This window comes from Leptodactylus fuscus, chromosome 11, assembly GCF_031893055.1.
Source record: "Leptodactylus fuscus isolate aLepFus1 chromosome 11, aLepFus1.hap2, whole genome shotgun sequence".
Taxonomy (NCBI): domain Eukaryota; kingdom Metazoa; phylum Chordata; class Amphibia; order Anura; family Leptodactylidae; genus Leptodactylus; species Leptodactylus fuscus.
Window position 1 is genome coordinate 30,877,718 of NC_134275.1, and position 17,937 is coordinate 30,895,654.

The window sequence follows — 17,937 nt, forward strand, 5'->3', positions numbered from 1 at the left end:
GCACTACCTACAATCAAGAGATGTTACGACGCATGCGCTTACCATTGCCAAGCGCTGGTAATCGATTACTTCCGGATTATCTCTCGTCCAATACGTTTCCGGGTTAGCTATTGGCACGCATGCGTAGTGGCATAAACAAATAATTTGTGCTGCGCATGCTCCTAGAGTCTACGTAACTCCTGCACGGGTCCAGGGGAAGTAGAGCGCTTCCCATCTTGCGCATGCGTCATGCGGTCTTTGCCTTTGGCTCCCGCACATGCGCGGGGCTGTCTGTCTGGGAGGTTGCGGCTGACAAGGAGTCCGGCAGCACCGGAGGGCGGAGATCGGGCCAGAGAGATCCGTGTGAGCAGAGCTTTGTGGGGTCGGACGGGGGGTAGTTAAACATGTTGTGGTGCTGTGTGACCAGTGCGTGTGTGTAGTTGTGTGGTGTTAGGGGTACCAGAGGATTTGTTGCCGTGTCATTTGTGCTTGTAGTGAAGGGTCAGTGTGTGTGGTGATGTGACATGGGTGTTGTAAGGGCAGGGCTCAGTCACAGGACATGGACACCACTGCCCGCTTACATGATATAGCAAATAGCAGGATACTATATTATTATGTTATTTTTTCCCTCACTCCACGCCTCCAGTTTGTATCCATAGCCACACTGCACTACCTGCATTGGCCTGCAGGGTAAGGGGGTGCTAGTAGTAAATTTTACTGTTTGTAGCAGCTGTTTGTGCTGTGTAGTGAGTGACAGGGCTCAGTCTCCTCAGAATCTGTCTAATGTTAAAGGGGTTTTCACACCAGAATGAACAATCACGTGTCCACTGGATAGGTGACAACTGCTAAATCAATGGTGGTCTTACTCTTCAAGCATCCTAGCCCTCTGTTCCCTGCCTCGGCCATAAGACTGTGGTTAGGTGGCGTTTGAATGGAGAGGTTGAGCTTGTCTGAACTCTGTGTAAGATCTCTGATGTCACTGCGAGACTACTGTCTTGTCCGGATTACAGTATGGTCAGTAGTCCTGCAGTGACTCACATCAATATATATAGAATTATGATATTACAATCTATGAAGTATGACCTATGTGCAGGCTATATCTTCTGGCCCAGAGCTATCTGTGTGCAGGGACCCTAATAACAATGCCCCCTGTTTATACCCCACATAGAGGGGCTTCGGTGCCGGAGACGTTCCCCTAGAGCAGTTCTAGTGCTTAGTTGACCTTTCATTTATATGGTGGCCATGTAAGGGTAGGTTCACACATAGGAATTTGACTCTGAATTTGTCAGGCAGAAAATTTCTGCTTCAGGAATTTGAAGCAGATTTTTTTTTTTCTGTGCTTGTCAAAAACAGACAAGGGATTTTGACACAGAATTTGAAGAAGAGTGGCACAGTATTTAGCCTTGATTGGGTAGATTTTGACAAATGGAAAATATGTATTTTCGGACTCTCATTCATTTCTGCCAGAAGAATAAGCAGGACTAGCTGAAAAAAAAAAACTGCTACTGCTGAGACTTGAAATGAATGGGAGGCAGAATTTGAAGCGGATTCTGTGTCATATTCAACTTCAATTCCTATGTGTGAACTTACCCATATCGTACATTTCTGCCGCAGCTGGCCACAAGTGCTGGAGGTCTCAGGAGTGGGACCTGCGTCAGTCAGCTGATCACTAGACCTTCATCTTCATGGACATCCCCTACATCTCTAACAGCGCTCACTGAATTCCACAAAGGCGTGTGGTACTAAAATTACTATTGACTTTTGGTTTGGATTGTCCTGGCCATAAACTCGGTCAGGTTGGCTCCTGGAGAGGTCGGATTGGTCTGTTCTTCACTTTATGGTGTAGGGAGGTGCTTAGTTTTAGATTCTATTGTGACATTGTTACAATTTCTGTTTTCTTTTATTGACACTCCATTTTGAAACAATGTTGTGATTTGTTGCTTTCCGAGTTGATACTTATTTTTTTTTTCTCCTGTCTCCATTATTTTGGAGCTTTCCATACGAAAGGACACCGAGCTTTCCTGACCCAGTAATATAAGTCTTCACATTCCCAGCTCATCCTTTATTCATTCGCATGCACATACAGCGCCTATGTTTCCAGATAGCACTCGGCAGTTGTGTTCACTGTACTGGAAATGCTTCTTATAAGAGCTGCATATTCTGTAGTAGATATTTAGGCTCGGACAAGGTGATGCTTTTTACATTTGTGATTACTAAAATGAAACCTGACGGGCGTGTGACTTGTGGGAATGATGTGGTGAGCACTTGTGGGGGGGGTTTCCCCCTATTTTTTCAAGTTCGTTACATGGGACATGTGTCATCAAATGGTCATCGGCTGTGTTGAGCAACTTCAGTTACTTGGAGGAAAAAAAATATGGAAAAGTTCAGCTCTGCAATTTTTGAAATTACTGCTGATGTACCATATAATAGTCTTATATAGCAGAATTGTATTGTTATGTTTTACAGAGTGAGAACAAATTTGTAATGGACATTTGCCACCTATTCATTGTATAGGTGATACATGTCTGACGGCTGGGGATCCCACTACAGAGGCCCACACTGATAACTTGAACGGGGTTAATAGCACCCTTGTTCTTACTCGCTGTACAGCCGCTGTGAGGAGGAGTATGAATTGAGTCATGGGTGAGACTGCGCTGCTCCATTCAATGTCTTTGGAGGCTTATGGAAACAGAGAAGCACCCTCCAGCTCCTGTCCATACTTGGGACAACCCATTACAACCCCTGTCCATACTGAAGTATACGGACACCATTCTGGGATGAAGTGATCTACTGCTTGGCAACCCCCTATATTAGCCAGATAGCTGCTGAAAAGAAATGCTTTTACTCAGATGTAATTTTTGCAACAAAAAGTGCTGCGTTTTTGCAATATGGCGCCGCAGCCTTAAAGGTTTCAAAGGAGTAAAGTGGATTTGCTTGGATTTGGAATTAGGTTTCAGCCACTCGTTGGATGTTTATCTAGTGTTGGTCCTGATCTTGTATGTATTCCTATATGAATGGTTGGTATACCATATAATACCAATCAAAAAGTGGTCCAGAGCTGTACAGTATTCTCTTAAATGCCCAGTCTGCCTGGTCAGAGGTTTTCTATGTGATGTCTCTTGTTCTCCTATCAGGAATACATTTTGTGTAACCCTAGTAGGCTACTTGTCGGTTGTGTTGGCAAAATTGGCATTACTAGATCTTAACCTACTTTGGATGCGATATGTGTAAAGCTCTGTCGCTTCTGCATTAGATTGTCTTTTTAGTAGGAAAAATAGTGCTGTTTAATGATGTACACTACCAGAACCAAGTGGTCCTCCTTACAACTCAAGGGGATCTGCTGGGTGCTGTTGGTGTCCCTCATGAATTAGACCCTCTGCGGTGTCTTCAAATATAAGATAGAATCCACAATGTACATGGGAATAGAACCATAAAGACCTCTATACGTACAAGTGTTAATGGAGCAGGACCTAGAAGTACATGGCACTTAGTCACTTAGATTTTCCAACTTTAAGTGTTCTCTTCTGTAGGTTATCTCAGTCCTCCAAGGATGAATATCTTCTTAAAGGGATTGTCTCACAATGACAACTTGGGATAGGTGATAAGTACTTACCAAACAGAAAAATAGGAGCCTTCTGTCCCCTATTACATGGAGCCGTGGTCATCCAGAGACTCGCTACCATTCTATTCAATGTTTGTAAGTCTTACTATAATAGCAGGGCAGTGTGCATGACCATCTTGTTCTCATGATCAGTTTGGGTCCCACAGGTGGCACTCGCATAGATCTGAAACATCGCTTGTCCTTTGGATAGAAGAAGACTAGTGTTTATGGGATATACCCTATAAGTAATGGACTGGGCAGAGGGCTTGATTTGGGAGCGGTGTAGTAGAACCTGTAAAAGCTATCTATCCCCAGGAGACACAATAACAGGAACCAGAGGTGCCGTGACAGGAAGAGAAAGTCCTCCAGACACAGACAGGCGCTCTATGAGGGGGATGCACAGGAAGGTTTTGTTGGAAGAGAGAATTATTCTTAGTGTAAATCTCCCTCCCATCTTAAGAAGCATTTCCACTCGGAAATCCACTTTAAAAGCGCAGCTAGAGCAGTATTACATGAGCTGGGCTGGTGCATTATATATCTCCTCCTGGACAGCACTCACCACTTCATTGAGAATGCTTTTTTTATACAACCCTCGTGAGATACAGTATATATCTTCGTAAATGCCAGAGCCCATGGCTTCCCAGCTGATCATGCCTCGAGCAGCACATTACCTCTGTCAGCTTGCCTTCTTCCCATTGTGCATCCTGACGTCATCTTTTCTCCAGGTTAGCACTTTAGATCCACCCGGATGTCCACATGATATAAAAGGAAGAGTGATTCATCATACCAGGCAGCCTTCTTCTGGTTCTCTGTTGTCATGTTCTGGTGCTCTCTGTAGGTGCTATTGGTGGCTGTTAAGGGTGCATGCACACTACGTAACGCCGGGCGTGTATGAGAGCCGTACACGCCGGCGTTACAGCAGGGCTACTGAACACTTCCCATTCACTTCAATGGGAGCGCTCGTAAACGCCGCTGTTACGAGTGCTCCCATTGAAGTGAATGGGAAGTGTTCGGCAGTCTGCTGTAACGCCGGCGTGTACGGCTCTCATACACGCCCGGCGTTACGTAGTGTGCATGCACCCTTAGGGGTCACCATGGGCATTCTGAGCAGTCTATAGCTGTGCAGCCCCACTGGCAGGATGCTACAATGCTGTGTGTTTGCTGACATCTTTCTGCCATAGCTGGCAGTAGCTTTTGTGGTTCTGTATTTTTTCTGTTGGATTGGACCTTATGGGCTAACCTTTGTTACCCTTTTTCGTCAATGAACCTTAGGCACCTATGATCCTGTTATCGGTTCATCAGTCCTTCTTGGACTACCTATGGTATGTACTTGGCTCTGTATGCTAGGAACACCCTAGACGACCTGACAATTTTGAGATGCTCCAACCAAATTGTCTAGTAATCACAATTTGACCCTTGTCTCAATTTTCTCAGATCCTTAGCCTGTATACACATGATCCGTTCTGTGCTCTGTCCAGATTTCCCAGCCTGTATAATGTTCTGGTTGCGGGACTCCTAGCAGTACAGTTATGTATAATGCTAAGAGTCCGTGTCTCCAAGCAACATATTGTCCTGTACTGTAATCGATGCTCGGAGTCCCTTCCCTGCCATAAGTAAATCCGGTGAACACTTGGGCAAAGTTTCACGGCTAAAACTCTCTCGTGTGAATGAGCCCTTATACTTGCTCATTTTTCTGGCTTCAGACGGTCCATTCACATGGAGGAAAATGGTGAGGAATTTGGTGTGGAATTTCAACACTGAAAAGAAAAAGCCTCCCATAGACTTCAATGGGTTCCTTTTTCTGGTAGTAGAATTTTCTGCTAGTATATTCAGCTAGCAGAAAAAGGAGCCCATTGAAGTCTGTGGGAGGCTTTTTTTTTTTTTTTTTTTCAGCGCTGAAATTCCACACTAAATTCCTCACCATTTTCTTCCATGTGAATGGACCTTAACACATTGGCTACTGACTGCTCACTTGCTGCCTATTATATCCCACACCTTGTCCGGAGCCATTGTCATCACATAATTACTAATATAGTCATAGACTGTTAACCCTTTCCACTATATGTCTTTAACTCTGGCAGTAATCACCTGACCGTCCTCCCTCAAGATGTATTACAATGTGTTGACACAGATGAATTTAGCGTTGTTTATGAGGGGGATTCCGCGCTAAATTCCATCTTTAATCTGCCTCCTGATGTATTCAGTAAGATGCAGAGATAGAAGCCACAGAACCTGCAGTTCAGGCCACTCCACTGAGAGGAAGGGAGGGGCTAATGAGCAAATAAAAGCCGCGGCAGAAAGCCGGAGGGCTGGAAAGTGGAGAGGAATGTGAGGCGGAAGTTTGTCATTCCTGTTTACTTTCCACAGTGTGAACATACCCTTAAAATACCTGCCTTGCTTTCTGCTCCTTTGTTTTAGCAATATTTGGCCATTATGTTCCATTGTATACGCATACCTCCAAAAGCAGACCAGGCCAGTGTGAACAGAACGTAATACGTTGCAGGGTGGAGGTGCTGTATTCTAGCACTTGGATCTATAGAGTCTTTGCTGTTATCATAGCGGTCAGGTACAATGTGGTCGGGTGATATAAAGTTACACCCTGTCCTGACTCTATTATGGTGTAGTACCCCTTTAATATGTCTATTAATCACATGTGGGATCTGTGTATGAAGCATTGAACTTGCCAGCGGCTGTTTCTTGGGTTGGGTCACATAATGAGCTGCTTGGGGATGCGCCTTGTCATTAATTCCTAGTGCGTGCTTGTATTTATGGCTCCTGCGATGTCCCTATACGTCTCTATTACTTACTATGGCCTCCCAGGCTTACTGTGCTCTGTACAAGGCCATACTGGCATTAGAAGCACTGATTCACAAAGATGGTTCATACATACGCAGTGAAAGCTGATGGAACCGGCTGCTGCGGGCGATACTCCAAAAGCAGCACAGTCACAGTTGTCCTATACTCATCTTTCTTCTATATTCTTTTTTGGACCTTGTTTGCCTCCTTTATTGCTAATGTTTCAATGGAAGCGAAAAGCCATTGCTATGTTATGTGTAATATAAATATGTCATCAGAGTCAACCGGCTACATAGATGTACAGATAAATAATACCGGTATATATGCTGTAAGCAGGGAGTATGACATACCATAGTATAGTATACTGTGTAACCCTGCAGCACGTCCCATTAGACAGTAACAAAGTACTTGGATAGTGAATTTTACATTGTGTGCGGACACTTCCGGCAGGGCTGTGGAGTTGGATAAAGTTACTGTTTGTCGTACAATTGTTCATAGTAATATTATATAATTAATTAGATCTATAGTTTTACGTATTTACTTTCATAGGAATACATTGCTGAATTAGAGGAAAGTTATATATTATATCCATCCATATAGCCATTTATAAAGAAGTGAGGAATCGGGGTCAGTGCTTTGGCCGACTCCACAGCCCTGACTTTCAGTACTAAATAATAACCTGTCCTTAGATCAGGCCAGTGAAGGATCTGCGGCGGTCCATAGAGCCCATCAATGTGTAACCAGCCACAGATACATGTCCGGCAGATATTGCAGCTCATCCTATACATAGACTGGCTCCTGATATGGCAAAATTACATCAATTTACAGAGCTATCTGAGCCTTCAAAGTTGTCATACAGATTTTGCTGTGGATGTGACAATGTATATGTGGAACATGAACGTTTTGTTCTATTAGTGGCCCATGGAGCGGAGATCTGTGCTGCTGTTTAGCAGATTCTTTCTACCGTGCTGGGTGAAATGTCTTCACCTGAGACCTCACTACATGCCGTGCTTAGGATCTAGTTCTCTGTGTATGTGAGGAGTCTTTTACTTATTTACAGCCCAGACAGAGGGATGAACCTGTAAGAGTATATCTGACCATTGGTAATGAAGAGGCGCAGAGTCAGGGAAATACATCGAAAGACCCTCTGAGGCCACAGGAGTCATCTCTTGAAGTATTTGGGCAAGGTTTTCAGGCTCCCCACCCCCCCTTGTTGTTTTGCAGCCTTTTTTGTCTTGCTTTTATTGTTCCAGTATCCCTCCATAAAAATTGGAGCAACTTTGCAGTAGTTCTTGATTTACGCATTTTCTGTTGTGTGTACAGCTCGCATTCAGATCTGTGTGTCACCATGGTAACAGACCGCAAACCGTATGACGTCTGATCCTGTCGCTGTATTTCCCACCATCAGTGCCCTACATACATTTGTTGGTTTAGCATAAAAATTGTGGAAATGGAAAAAGTCTGGTGGAACACATAGTCATTGTTGGAGACCATAGAGAAGAATAAGTCCACATGTCAGCAGTTAACATGTAGAACAATAGGAAACGCAAAACGGCACACATATAAGAATATTTCCTATACAAGATCCAAGTGTCCCATGACAGTGATGCTTTATTGTCATGGGCAGGAAAGGCTCCAGCTACAGCCTATTAGAGAAGGGGATCATTGACACTAGATCAACACTGCCACAGAAGGTATGATATCAGCAGATAGCTCCATGCACTTTGTAGTGGCCATCCAGGGTGTAAGCTATATGTGTGCAGAGGTAGCAACTACCAGGCCTTGGAGCCTCAGGGAACCCAAAAACACTACAAGTCACAAGACTTATACAATATTAAGATATATTATTGACTTATTAAGTGGGGACCCTATTAAATATTTTGCATTCGGGCCCCAGAGTTTCAAGTAATGCCTCCGGTGGCTGTGATCTGTTACTGCAGGTTAACTCCCATTTGTTTGAAGAGAATCTGTCATGGAAGTTGCAGGAATTCTGCAAGGTGTTCCTTCTTGTCCCTGGAGCGATGACACCCTCTAAGGCTAACAAATCACTCACTGCACAATAGAATAATACAAATTCATGCTTTATTGAAAAACATTAATAATAAATGGTACAAGAGGAGGGAGACTACATCCATCCACAATGACATAAGGAAACGCTGGAACTATATATTAATCCTCCTATATAGCCCCAGTGATATGAAACCGCACAGAGGGGAAGAGAGAATGCTGCCATACACCACAAGCATCTGCTCACATATATACAGCAAAAGAGACCCCACAATAGATACAAAAATTGTAACAGTGGGGAGCACAGGGAGAAAAATATACTGACCATAGCACTCCCCAACGTAAGATTGTCAGCTTCTATTGTTCTGCCATTGTGCCATAACTTTATTTCCTACCTTGTGATAGGGGGTAAGTGTCACAGCACCAGACATCTGAACACTGGGTCACCCAGCAATTGGGAGATCGAAGGCCAAAAGTCCTCCTGTATCCTCCCTGTGAGTGCGCCGGTGCCTTGTCTGACGCTCTATTCTCTGCTATGCGCTGCTGGCACTGCAATCTCTGGCATCCACATTGCAGTGAATAGAGCGCCGGTCACACAAGTCACAGATGCTTCATTCGCAGGAAATATGTGTTCTTCTGATCGCTCGGGTACCTCGGTAATGTGCCACATCCCATATCTGGTAGGTATATGTTATAGCACAACACCTGTTATATAACACCTTTCACTTCTTCTGGTATCAGTGGTAAATACTCCTCAAAAGCACCTGAGTCCCAGAGATATCGATGCCGTTAATTTTGGCACCAATATACCCCCCCACGGTCAGAAGGGCGGATCTTACAGCCTAGCATCATGACAGGACTGTGTGGAGTGTACCCCCCTCCCCCCCAATCCTCTGACAGTATTGTTGGCTATTGAATTCAGCACACTGTCATCTTTCTAGCAGTATATGATACCACAGATATTAGAAGACATGAAATATCCTCTATAAATGCCAAATAAATTTGTGCAACCTATAGTGAGGTTTCTAAGGTATCGCCATCTTTTTCATGGACTCTGGGCAGAGGCTTTTATTGTTAACCAGGGCCCATGAGCGACACAAATTAAGAACAGGATTTGTGAAACTTTTCGACATTCTTTTTAAGGAACGTGTTTTAGTGTTGTCTGCTTAGAGTGGAGTTTAGGGCCCTGGTAGTGCCCGCCAGGCCTGTGGGCAGAGGAATGTAAACAACAACATGCGGTGTGACCTAGAATAGCATTGACTACCTATGAAAGAACAGAGCCTGGCAGAGGCCGGTGCAGACTGGGTGGGCAGTGTAAGCCGTCTCCATCCTCAGGTTACAGATCAGACCTGTGTATATCGGCCTGTTACAACATGTAGGACTGAGCATGGATCTAGCAGTAGAGACCTATATAATGTGCTGAAGGCTTGTATAAAATGTGTACAAGCTCTGATCCTGCTCCGACCTGTCATACATGAGCTTCACATGTAGAAGACACATTATAGCAGAACAGAAGCCAGATAACCAGTGCACATAGAGAAATCCTAAATGTGTGGCTCAGGAGACGTCTACTATAAGCAAGGTAACTGCACGTTTTCCGGAACCCCCTTATACAATATTTCATCTGATACAGCCATGAATCTGCATTTTCATAGATTTGGACATAAACTGCTAATATATTTGCAATGTGTGTTGTACTTTACTACTGTAACCTAGTAACTGAGGAAGTCCTGGTCATCTGCCAAGTAAGAACACTGTGTGTCTTATAGCGGTACAAGTGCCCAGGGCTGTCCTCCGAATCCGATTGTTTCCTCTTTGTGTTTGGAAGTATTATGGCTGCATTTTGATATTTCATATTTTCTTTCTGCATGTTTATTGGTCCGGCCATTTTTGTCTTTAAACTGACCCACCTGTCTCTCACCCTCCCCATAGTGACCCACCTGTCTCTCACCCTCCCCATAGTGACCCTCCTTGTCTCACCCTCCCCATAGTGACCCACCTGTCTCTCACCCTCCCCATAGTGACCCTCCTGTCTCTCACCCTCCCCATAGTGACCCTCCTGTCTCTCACCCTCCCCATAGTGACCCACTTGTCTCTCACCCTCCCCATAGTGACCCACTTGTCTCTCACCCTCCCCATAGTGACCCACCTGTCTCTCACCCTCCCCATAGTGACCCTCCTGTCTCTCACCCTCCCCATAGTGACCCACTTGTCTCTCACCCTCCCCATAGTGACCCACCTGTCTCTCACCCTCCCCATAGTGACCCTCCTGTCTCTCACCCTCCCCATAGTGACCCACTTGTCTCTCACCCTCCCCATAGTGACCCACCTGTCTCTCACCCTCCCCATAGTGACCCTCCTGTCTCTCACCCTCCCCATAGTGACCCACTTGTCTCTCACCCTCCCCATAGTGACCCACTTGTCTCTCACCCTCCCCATAGTGACCCACCTGTCTCTCACCTTGCCCATAGTGACCCACCTGTCTCTCACCCTCCCCATATTGACCCACCTGTCTCTCACCCTCCCCATATTGACCCACCTGTCTCTCACCCTCCCCATAGTGACCCTCCTGTCTCTCACCCTCCCCATAGTGACCCACCTGTCTCTCACCCTCCCCATAGTGACCCTCCTGTCTCTGACCTTGCCCAAAGTGACCCACCTGTCTCTCACCCTCCCCATAGTGACCCACCTGTCTCTCACCTTGCCCATAGTGACCCACCTGTCTCTCACCCTCCCCATATTGACCCACCTGTCTCTCACCCTCACCATAGTGACCCTCCTGTCTCTCACCCTCCCCATAGTGACCCACCTGTCTCTCACCCTCCCCATAGTGACCCACCTGTGTCTCACCCTCCCCATAGTGACCCACCTGTGTCTCACCCTCCCCATAGTGACCCACCTGTGTCTCACCCTCCCCATAGTGACCCACCTGTGTCTCACCCTCCCCATAGTGACCCACCTGTCTCTCACCCTCCCCATAGTGACCCACCTGTCTCTCACCCTCCCCATAGTGACCCTCCTGTCTCTCACCCCCCCATAGTGACCCACCTGTCTCTCACCTTGCCCATAGTGACCCACCTGTCTCTCACCCTCCCCATAGTGACCCACCTGTCTCTGACCTTGCCCAAAGTGACCCACCTGTCTCTCACCCTCCCCATAGTCACCCACCTGTCTCTCACCTTGCCCATAGTCACCCACCTGTCTCTCACCTTGCCCATAGTGACCCACCTGTCTCTCACCCTCCCCATATTGACCCACCTGTCTCTCACCCTCCCCATAGTGACCCTCCTGTCTCTCACCCTCCCCATAGTGACCCACCTGTCTCTCACCTTGCCCATAGTGACCCACCTGTCTCTCACCCTCCCCATAGTGACCCACCTGTCTCTCACCCTCCCCATAGTGACCCACCTGTCTCTCACCTTGCCCATAGTGACCCACCTGTCTCTCACCCTCCCCATATTGACCCACCTGTCTCTCACCCTCCCCATAGTGACCCTCCTGTCTCTCACCCTCCCCATAGTGACCCACCTGTCTCTCACCCTCCCCATAGTGACCCACCTGTGTCTCACCCTCCCCATAGTGACCCACCTGTCTCTCACCCTCCCCATAGTGACCCACCTGTCTCTCACCCTCCCCATAGTGACCCACCTGTCTCTCACCCTCCCCATAGTGACCCACCTGTCTCTCACCCTCCCCATAGTGACCCACCTGTCTCTCACCCTCCCCATAGTGACCCACCTGTCTCTCACCCTCCCCATAGTGACCCTCCTGTCTCTCACCCTCCCCATAGTGACCCTCCTGTCTCTCACCGTCCCCATAATGACCTACCTGCCTCTCACCCTCCCCATAGTGACCCACCTGTCTCTCACCCTCCCCATAGTGACCCTCCTGTCTCTCACCGTCCCCATAGTGACCCACCTGTCTCTCACCTTGCCCATAGTGACCCACCTGTCTCTCACCCTCCCCATAGTGACCCACCTGTCTCTCACCCTCCCCATAGTGACCCTCCTGTCTCTCACCCTCCCCATAGTGACCCTCCTGTCTCTCACCCTCCCCATAGTGACCCTCCTGTCTCTCACCGTCCCCATAATGACCCACCTGCCTCTCACCCTCCCCATAGTGACCCACCTCCTCCTAAAATCAACTATAGTGCTGCATAGGGGTCTCTCATAACCACAGAGATGTACCTTTGCCGTATCAGCTTGTGACCACAATGTAATCCTTTTTTATGAATAACCATATCATCTTCTAAGTGCAATGGAGGCGGGACCTGACCTGTCTACTTGCTTAACACAGACATCACTCATCATTGTGATCTAGCGATGGATTTCTTTAGGACACTTAGTTGCTCCTTCACAGGTTGTAACCTTCTCTTCATGTTTTTCATATATTGAATGCCTGATCTGCATTGACTCCAAGTATGCAAACTGCAATGGGTGGCTCAATGGAAATCTGGACAAATGGCGTAGAAGGAAATAATCTGTAAGGCCACCCACTATCCTAAAATAAGTGATATGGCCTTATTGTTGGTTGCCATGGCCCCATTTCACCATCGTTACATATTAGTTGTCCTGATCTTGACCAATGTTAGAACGAAGGTCTCATTCAGGTGGTCACAATGTGGCCCTATTCTAGTGTCTCTACTAGATTCTGATAGTAGGACCACTCTACAATAGGACACATTTAGAAACTCTATTGAAGTTGAGGTTGAACTCCATGAAAAGCATACAGGTTTGTAAGTTTTTGTTGTGCTGGCACATGGCTGGTCCCCAAGTCTGTTAGCTATCCTGTAACCCTGAGATGGGACATGACGGCCCTGACATCATGAAGGACCATGTTTCAGACCTGCATCTTCTGTCCGTCTCTGTAGTTTTCTACTAGTGGGTCTGTCTGTAAAAGGAAACAGTTCCCGTAAGCAACCATCTTATTATTGGCTCTGATTCATGAGAACATGCGGTTAATGTGGAAATGATGAAAATAGTTCTCAGTTTTTGTATGGTGACCAGTAATAGGAACATAACAGGTCTTTGTAGGTGTGAAGGTTGTTACATAGAGAACTGGTCATATGGAGATTAATGGCATGAAACCGCTTCATCTCCAGGGACCTATGCAGGGGGTGTTGTGGGACAGGTTGGTACGGACTGTGCCCATGTGATGCTCCGGTGCCTTCACAGAATTCAGACTGTTATAATTCAGGGTTATGTAGTATGGTGGCTCAGGGGTTGTAAGAGGGATTCAGGTTCAGCACTGCCTTTATAGGGGCAGTCTGCCGAACTCTTCTGCCTTCTCAGCTTAGTCCCTCTCCCAGTTGGAGTCAACATGTTGACTGTGACCTGTAATATTGCATTTTTGTCAAATGGGGGTGCATTGAGCACATTCGCAGTACAATCTCTCTTCTGCTACGGTTGTCCAGTAAATTTCTACACGTGCTCCTGAATCTTCAGATCAGAGCTGAGGCTTTGGCTCTGGCAGGTGAGAAGGTGAGATTGAATTAGTGCTAGGTAGATGGGGATGGTATGAACTGCTGAAAACTGGTGCACCAGGAGGTCCGGGCACACCCCTGGTGTCTCATTTACTTAGCTTGCCCTAAGGAGTTAGGCTGAGGCCCCAGGTTGTGGAAACTCTTGATAAGTGGCTTGATAAGGATTGGAAAATATAAAGGAGGCTCTTAGATGATTCCCTTCTGTTAAAACCACTCCTGACTTTGGCTAAAAAAAAAAAAAAAAAAACGCAGCAAAATCTGCAAAAAAACAAACTTTTATGTTTCTGCCTTAAGCTGGTTGCACACGACTGTGCTAACCGGTGGCTGTGAATGATTGGCATGGATAGCACGTTGGCGAAACATGGATATGTCATTTGAGTGCCGCCTGTGCACTGGCCGTGCTTCTGTGTGCTTCTTATTTTGCGGCCCCTGACTGTCACGCTCATGTGTACGGGCCTATGGAAATGAATCCGTCAGTGTGCTATCTGGGGAAAAACAGTACACTAACCATTCATATGGTCGTGTGCAAAGGGCTTTAAAGAGTAGGGGTTTTTTTTGTTTTTCCTGCAAAGTGACCTCTCTCTCCAACGCATCATAGATATGTTTAAAAGGCATATAGATGGCACCTAATAGCTTTGCTGTGTATTGCCTAGGGACAGCTTTGGTGATGAATTCCCTTTAATTTGTGTGCCTTTACAATGTGATACACTGATATAAAAACAAGACTTGAACTTTGGATGTGAATAGAGAAGAAAGCATAATGGGAAGAACTGTCCAACTCCTCTACGCCAATGTAGTTGTAAATGTGGCACATCTTTGGTGCATGGCTCTTTCTTGCGCCAAAGATGCACATTGTTACTTCTGCATCCCCTTACCACTTTCTTTGAAATCGGTCCGAGGGCAAGGCGGGTCAGGGACACCTTGGCCCAACAAATTTACAGCAACTTACTCAGCTTTGTCAGGAGCCGAGTGAAGGCGAAACACGCGTCAAGCATTTCTTATGGTCCCACTGGAGATGTACTGAATATCCCCCTTTCTTTATTACTATATCTAAAGAGTAGGACATATGTCTGCACCTATGGGTATGTATTAGTGTTCCTAACTGGGACACTTCTTCAATAGCATGTTATCTATATGACTATTGTTTACTATATTGTGGTTGGGTTAGCAATGATTTGGGCTACTTTAGCCTTTGGCTATTATTCTGTAGTACCCCTATGGTTACTCCATATATGGATTCCTATTTCTTATTTTTCCTATTCTAATATAATTGTATTATTTGCGCTTGTTTAGTCTCTATCCGTGGGAGGGTTACGGTATTCAACTGCCACGGTGTGGGGGATTTATTTCCCCTGTTTGTCTTCCCGTCTTAATGTATATGTTTTTTGTTTATTTTTGGATATTTATTAATAAAATTGTTTAGACTTTTCTAATATATTTTTGTGCTCTGGGTTATTTTTGCTTTATGTTCTAGTTGGTTCTGGGGCCGATTTTTCGTTATTTTGGTTGTTCTTTTTTGGGATTTTTAGAATAGCATAGACGCCTGTCTGTCTAGAGCAGAGGAAGCATGATCAAATGAAAGCCAGGACACCAGTGTGAACAGAGCCTTTGGAGGGTCACCGTAATGAACCTACAGGGATATTCTAGGGAATGACTTAAATAGCAAATTCTTAATTTATTATCATTGGACCAGCTTCAGATAGTGCAGCAGCCAGCTGGGAGAAATTCAGCTTCTATTTCTGCCCACCCTAGTATAACCTTGTAGGATCACCAAAGGTAAGTATAGCCTTCATGCTGGCCGTAACACCGCCCCTGAGCACTACAAAACGGGGGAGAGGAACAGTGGTGCAATAACCCATAGCAACCAGTCTTTTCACCCCTCCACTTTCTCTGTTCTTTGTGAATCTCACCATATTAGAAGTGGAAATAGTTAAAAATGCCTTGATCTTAAGAACGTTACAGCAGATAGAGGTGCAGAATAGACATTATGGGTAATGGGTGACACCCGGCAGGTGGTATCTGGACTTTTTATTATTCTGTTCTTCTGAATGGGACATAAGGAAAATAATAATTTCGCTCCTTCATCTTAGTAATCCTTTCCCTCCTCCTCCTCCTCCTTTACTGGAATTTGTAGAAGAGGAACTAGAGTACAGAACTTATTTTGCTCGGCACAATGTGCTCTTTGTCTGAGGATTGGCCTGGGTTACGCTAAAACATTTCACTTGGTATTGAAGCAGTTTTATGGGAAGAGATCTTCTTCTTTATAGGCTGGCATCCTGCACATGAGACGTCTTAAAGGCTCCCTGCCACCATGGAAGTCCTATCTGTAGGCAGCATGTTATAGAGCAGGAAGAGCCGAGCAGATTGAGCTATAGTTTTATAGGAAAAATTTCAGTATATTGTATGTTATCCTCTTATTCTCGTCTTCCTCCAGTGGACGGTCCTACGGAGTGATCGACCACCATCCCTATATGAGTGCACACAGAGTAGTTGTCAATCACGAAGTATCGCCCCCTCCTGGACAACTAAGCTCAAAGTCGAGAGTTAGATCAAGAAAATGCAAGTTATATTGAATATTCTCCCACAAACCTATACATCAATCTGCTCAGCTCCTCCTGCTCTAATATATGTTGTCTGCCACCTATCTATCTATCTATGGGGCTCGGTTGATATCCTGCTTCAAAGGGTGTTTGTCACCTGGAAAGTCTATCTCAAACCAGCCACAGTTCCTTGTTAGATTATTATTATTTAATATATAATGCAAGTGCAGTAGGGGGTTTGCAAAACTGAATCCGGAGCTCTTAGAGCCTCTGACACATCCCCATTGCACTTGGAGAAATGGAGCATCTATGGCATTGGTATGATCAGTTATTGTAATGTCTCCTATATTTGATATTGAGTTTCCTGATGACCGATTCCCTTTATGCTGGCTAGAAGCATCAGTAATGGTACAGCATGGTGGCTCAGTGGTTAGCACTGCAGCCTTGCAGCGCTGGAGTCCTGGGTTTAAGCAACTTGGCTTGGGGCTGGAGGGGTCAGACAAAATAGCTGACAGCTCCATGGTGTGTGCCCACCCTTCCTACGTTCTCCATATCTTGAGGCTTTCACTGCCCGCTTGGAGTAGTGTCCTAACCTAATGGGTAAAAATAAATGCTCCTTCCGAAGATTCCTGTATTATATATAGTAGACGGAGTATTTATTGGTACAGAGGACTGGGTAGATCTGTCATGATTCCAAAGTTGCGTCGATTGCTGCATGCTGCTGTCTTGTCTGCATAGACTAGTCTGTTCATGCTGAATGACATATGGTCTGTATATGTTTTGTAGGTCAAGCGGTTCTCATCGTGTCCCAAAATGGTGAAGCCGGATATCCACACTCTCGCCCGCCATCTCAAGCAGGAACGCCTCTATGTTAATTCAGAAAAACAGCTAATCCAGAGGCTGAATGCCGATGTCTTAAAAACTGCAGAAAAACTCTACCGCACGTCTTGGATCTCTAAACAGCAAAGAATCAATCTGGACAGACTTATCCTGACTAGGTAGAGTATCTTGGAGAATGAATATTGCATAGCTAGGTTATATTATTTCCTGGTGGTTATCCCATGAAGAACGCTTATCTATACACAAAGTGATAAGTGTCTGATCTCTGGGGGTCTCCCCAATGATCATGAGAAAGGGGGGGACCATATTACTTATATGAATGTGGCACTGGTAAATGATGACTGTAGCGTATTAACTATTAGTCTACTATTAATATATATGACTTATCTATAACACATGCCATGAATGTTTTACTGGCTGGAGAACAATTGATCCTGAGAATGTGTTCCTATGTCTGACTCGCTGTACGAATTGCCATAAAGCACAAGGATGTTTCCATCTTCTGCAGTGATGGCATATTGCTAGAATATACTCCCATGGTCAGTAGTAGTGGGCCTGAGCTCCACTGACCCCGGGAATGGAAGGGTTCAGCACTAGTATAGTACTGCAGCATCTTCTAAGTTTTACCTGCACAGACTAACTTCCATACACTACAACAGACACTTGTACATGTTCCTAGTCACATCTGTAGT

The 17,937-nt window shown here is 45.6% G+C and overlaps 1 protein-coding gene across 6 annotated transcripts in view; it reads left to right on the plus strand.

The window, feature by feature from the left end:
• Positions 1-201: 201 nt before the first annotated feature.
• GAPVD1 (GTPase activating protein and VPS9 domains 1) overlaps positions 202-17,937 on the plus strand; it is a 58,865-nt gene continuing 41,129 nt past the window's right edge. For 5 of the 6 annotated variants that reach the window (XM_075260160.1, XM_075260161.1, XM_075260162.1 and 2 more), the window contains exons 1-2: positions 203-342; positions 17,192-17,403. In XM_075260160.1, coding sequence (XP_075116261.1) covers positions 229-342; positions 17,192-17,403 — 326 coding nt within the window. In that variant the 5' untranslated portion in view covers positions 203-228. Of the gene's footprint in view, positions 343-17,191; positions 17,404-17,937 lie in introns of all 6 variants that reach the window. The other variant, XM_075260159.1, reaches the window with a different exon arrangement.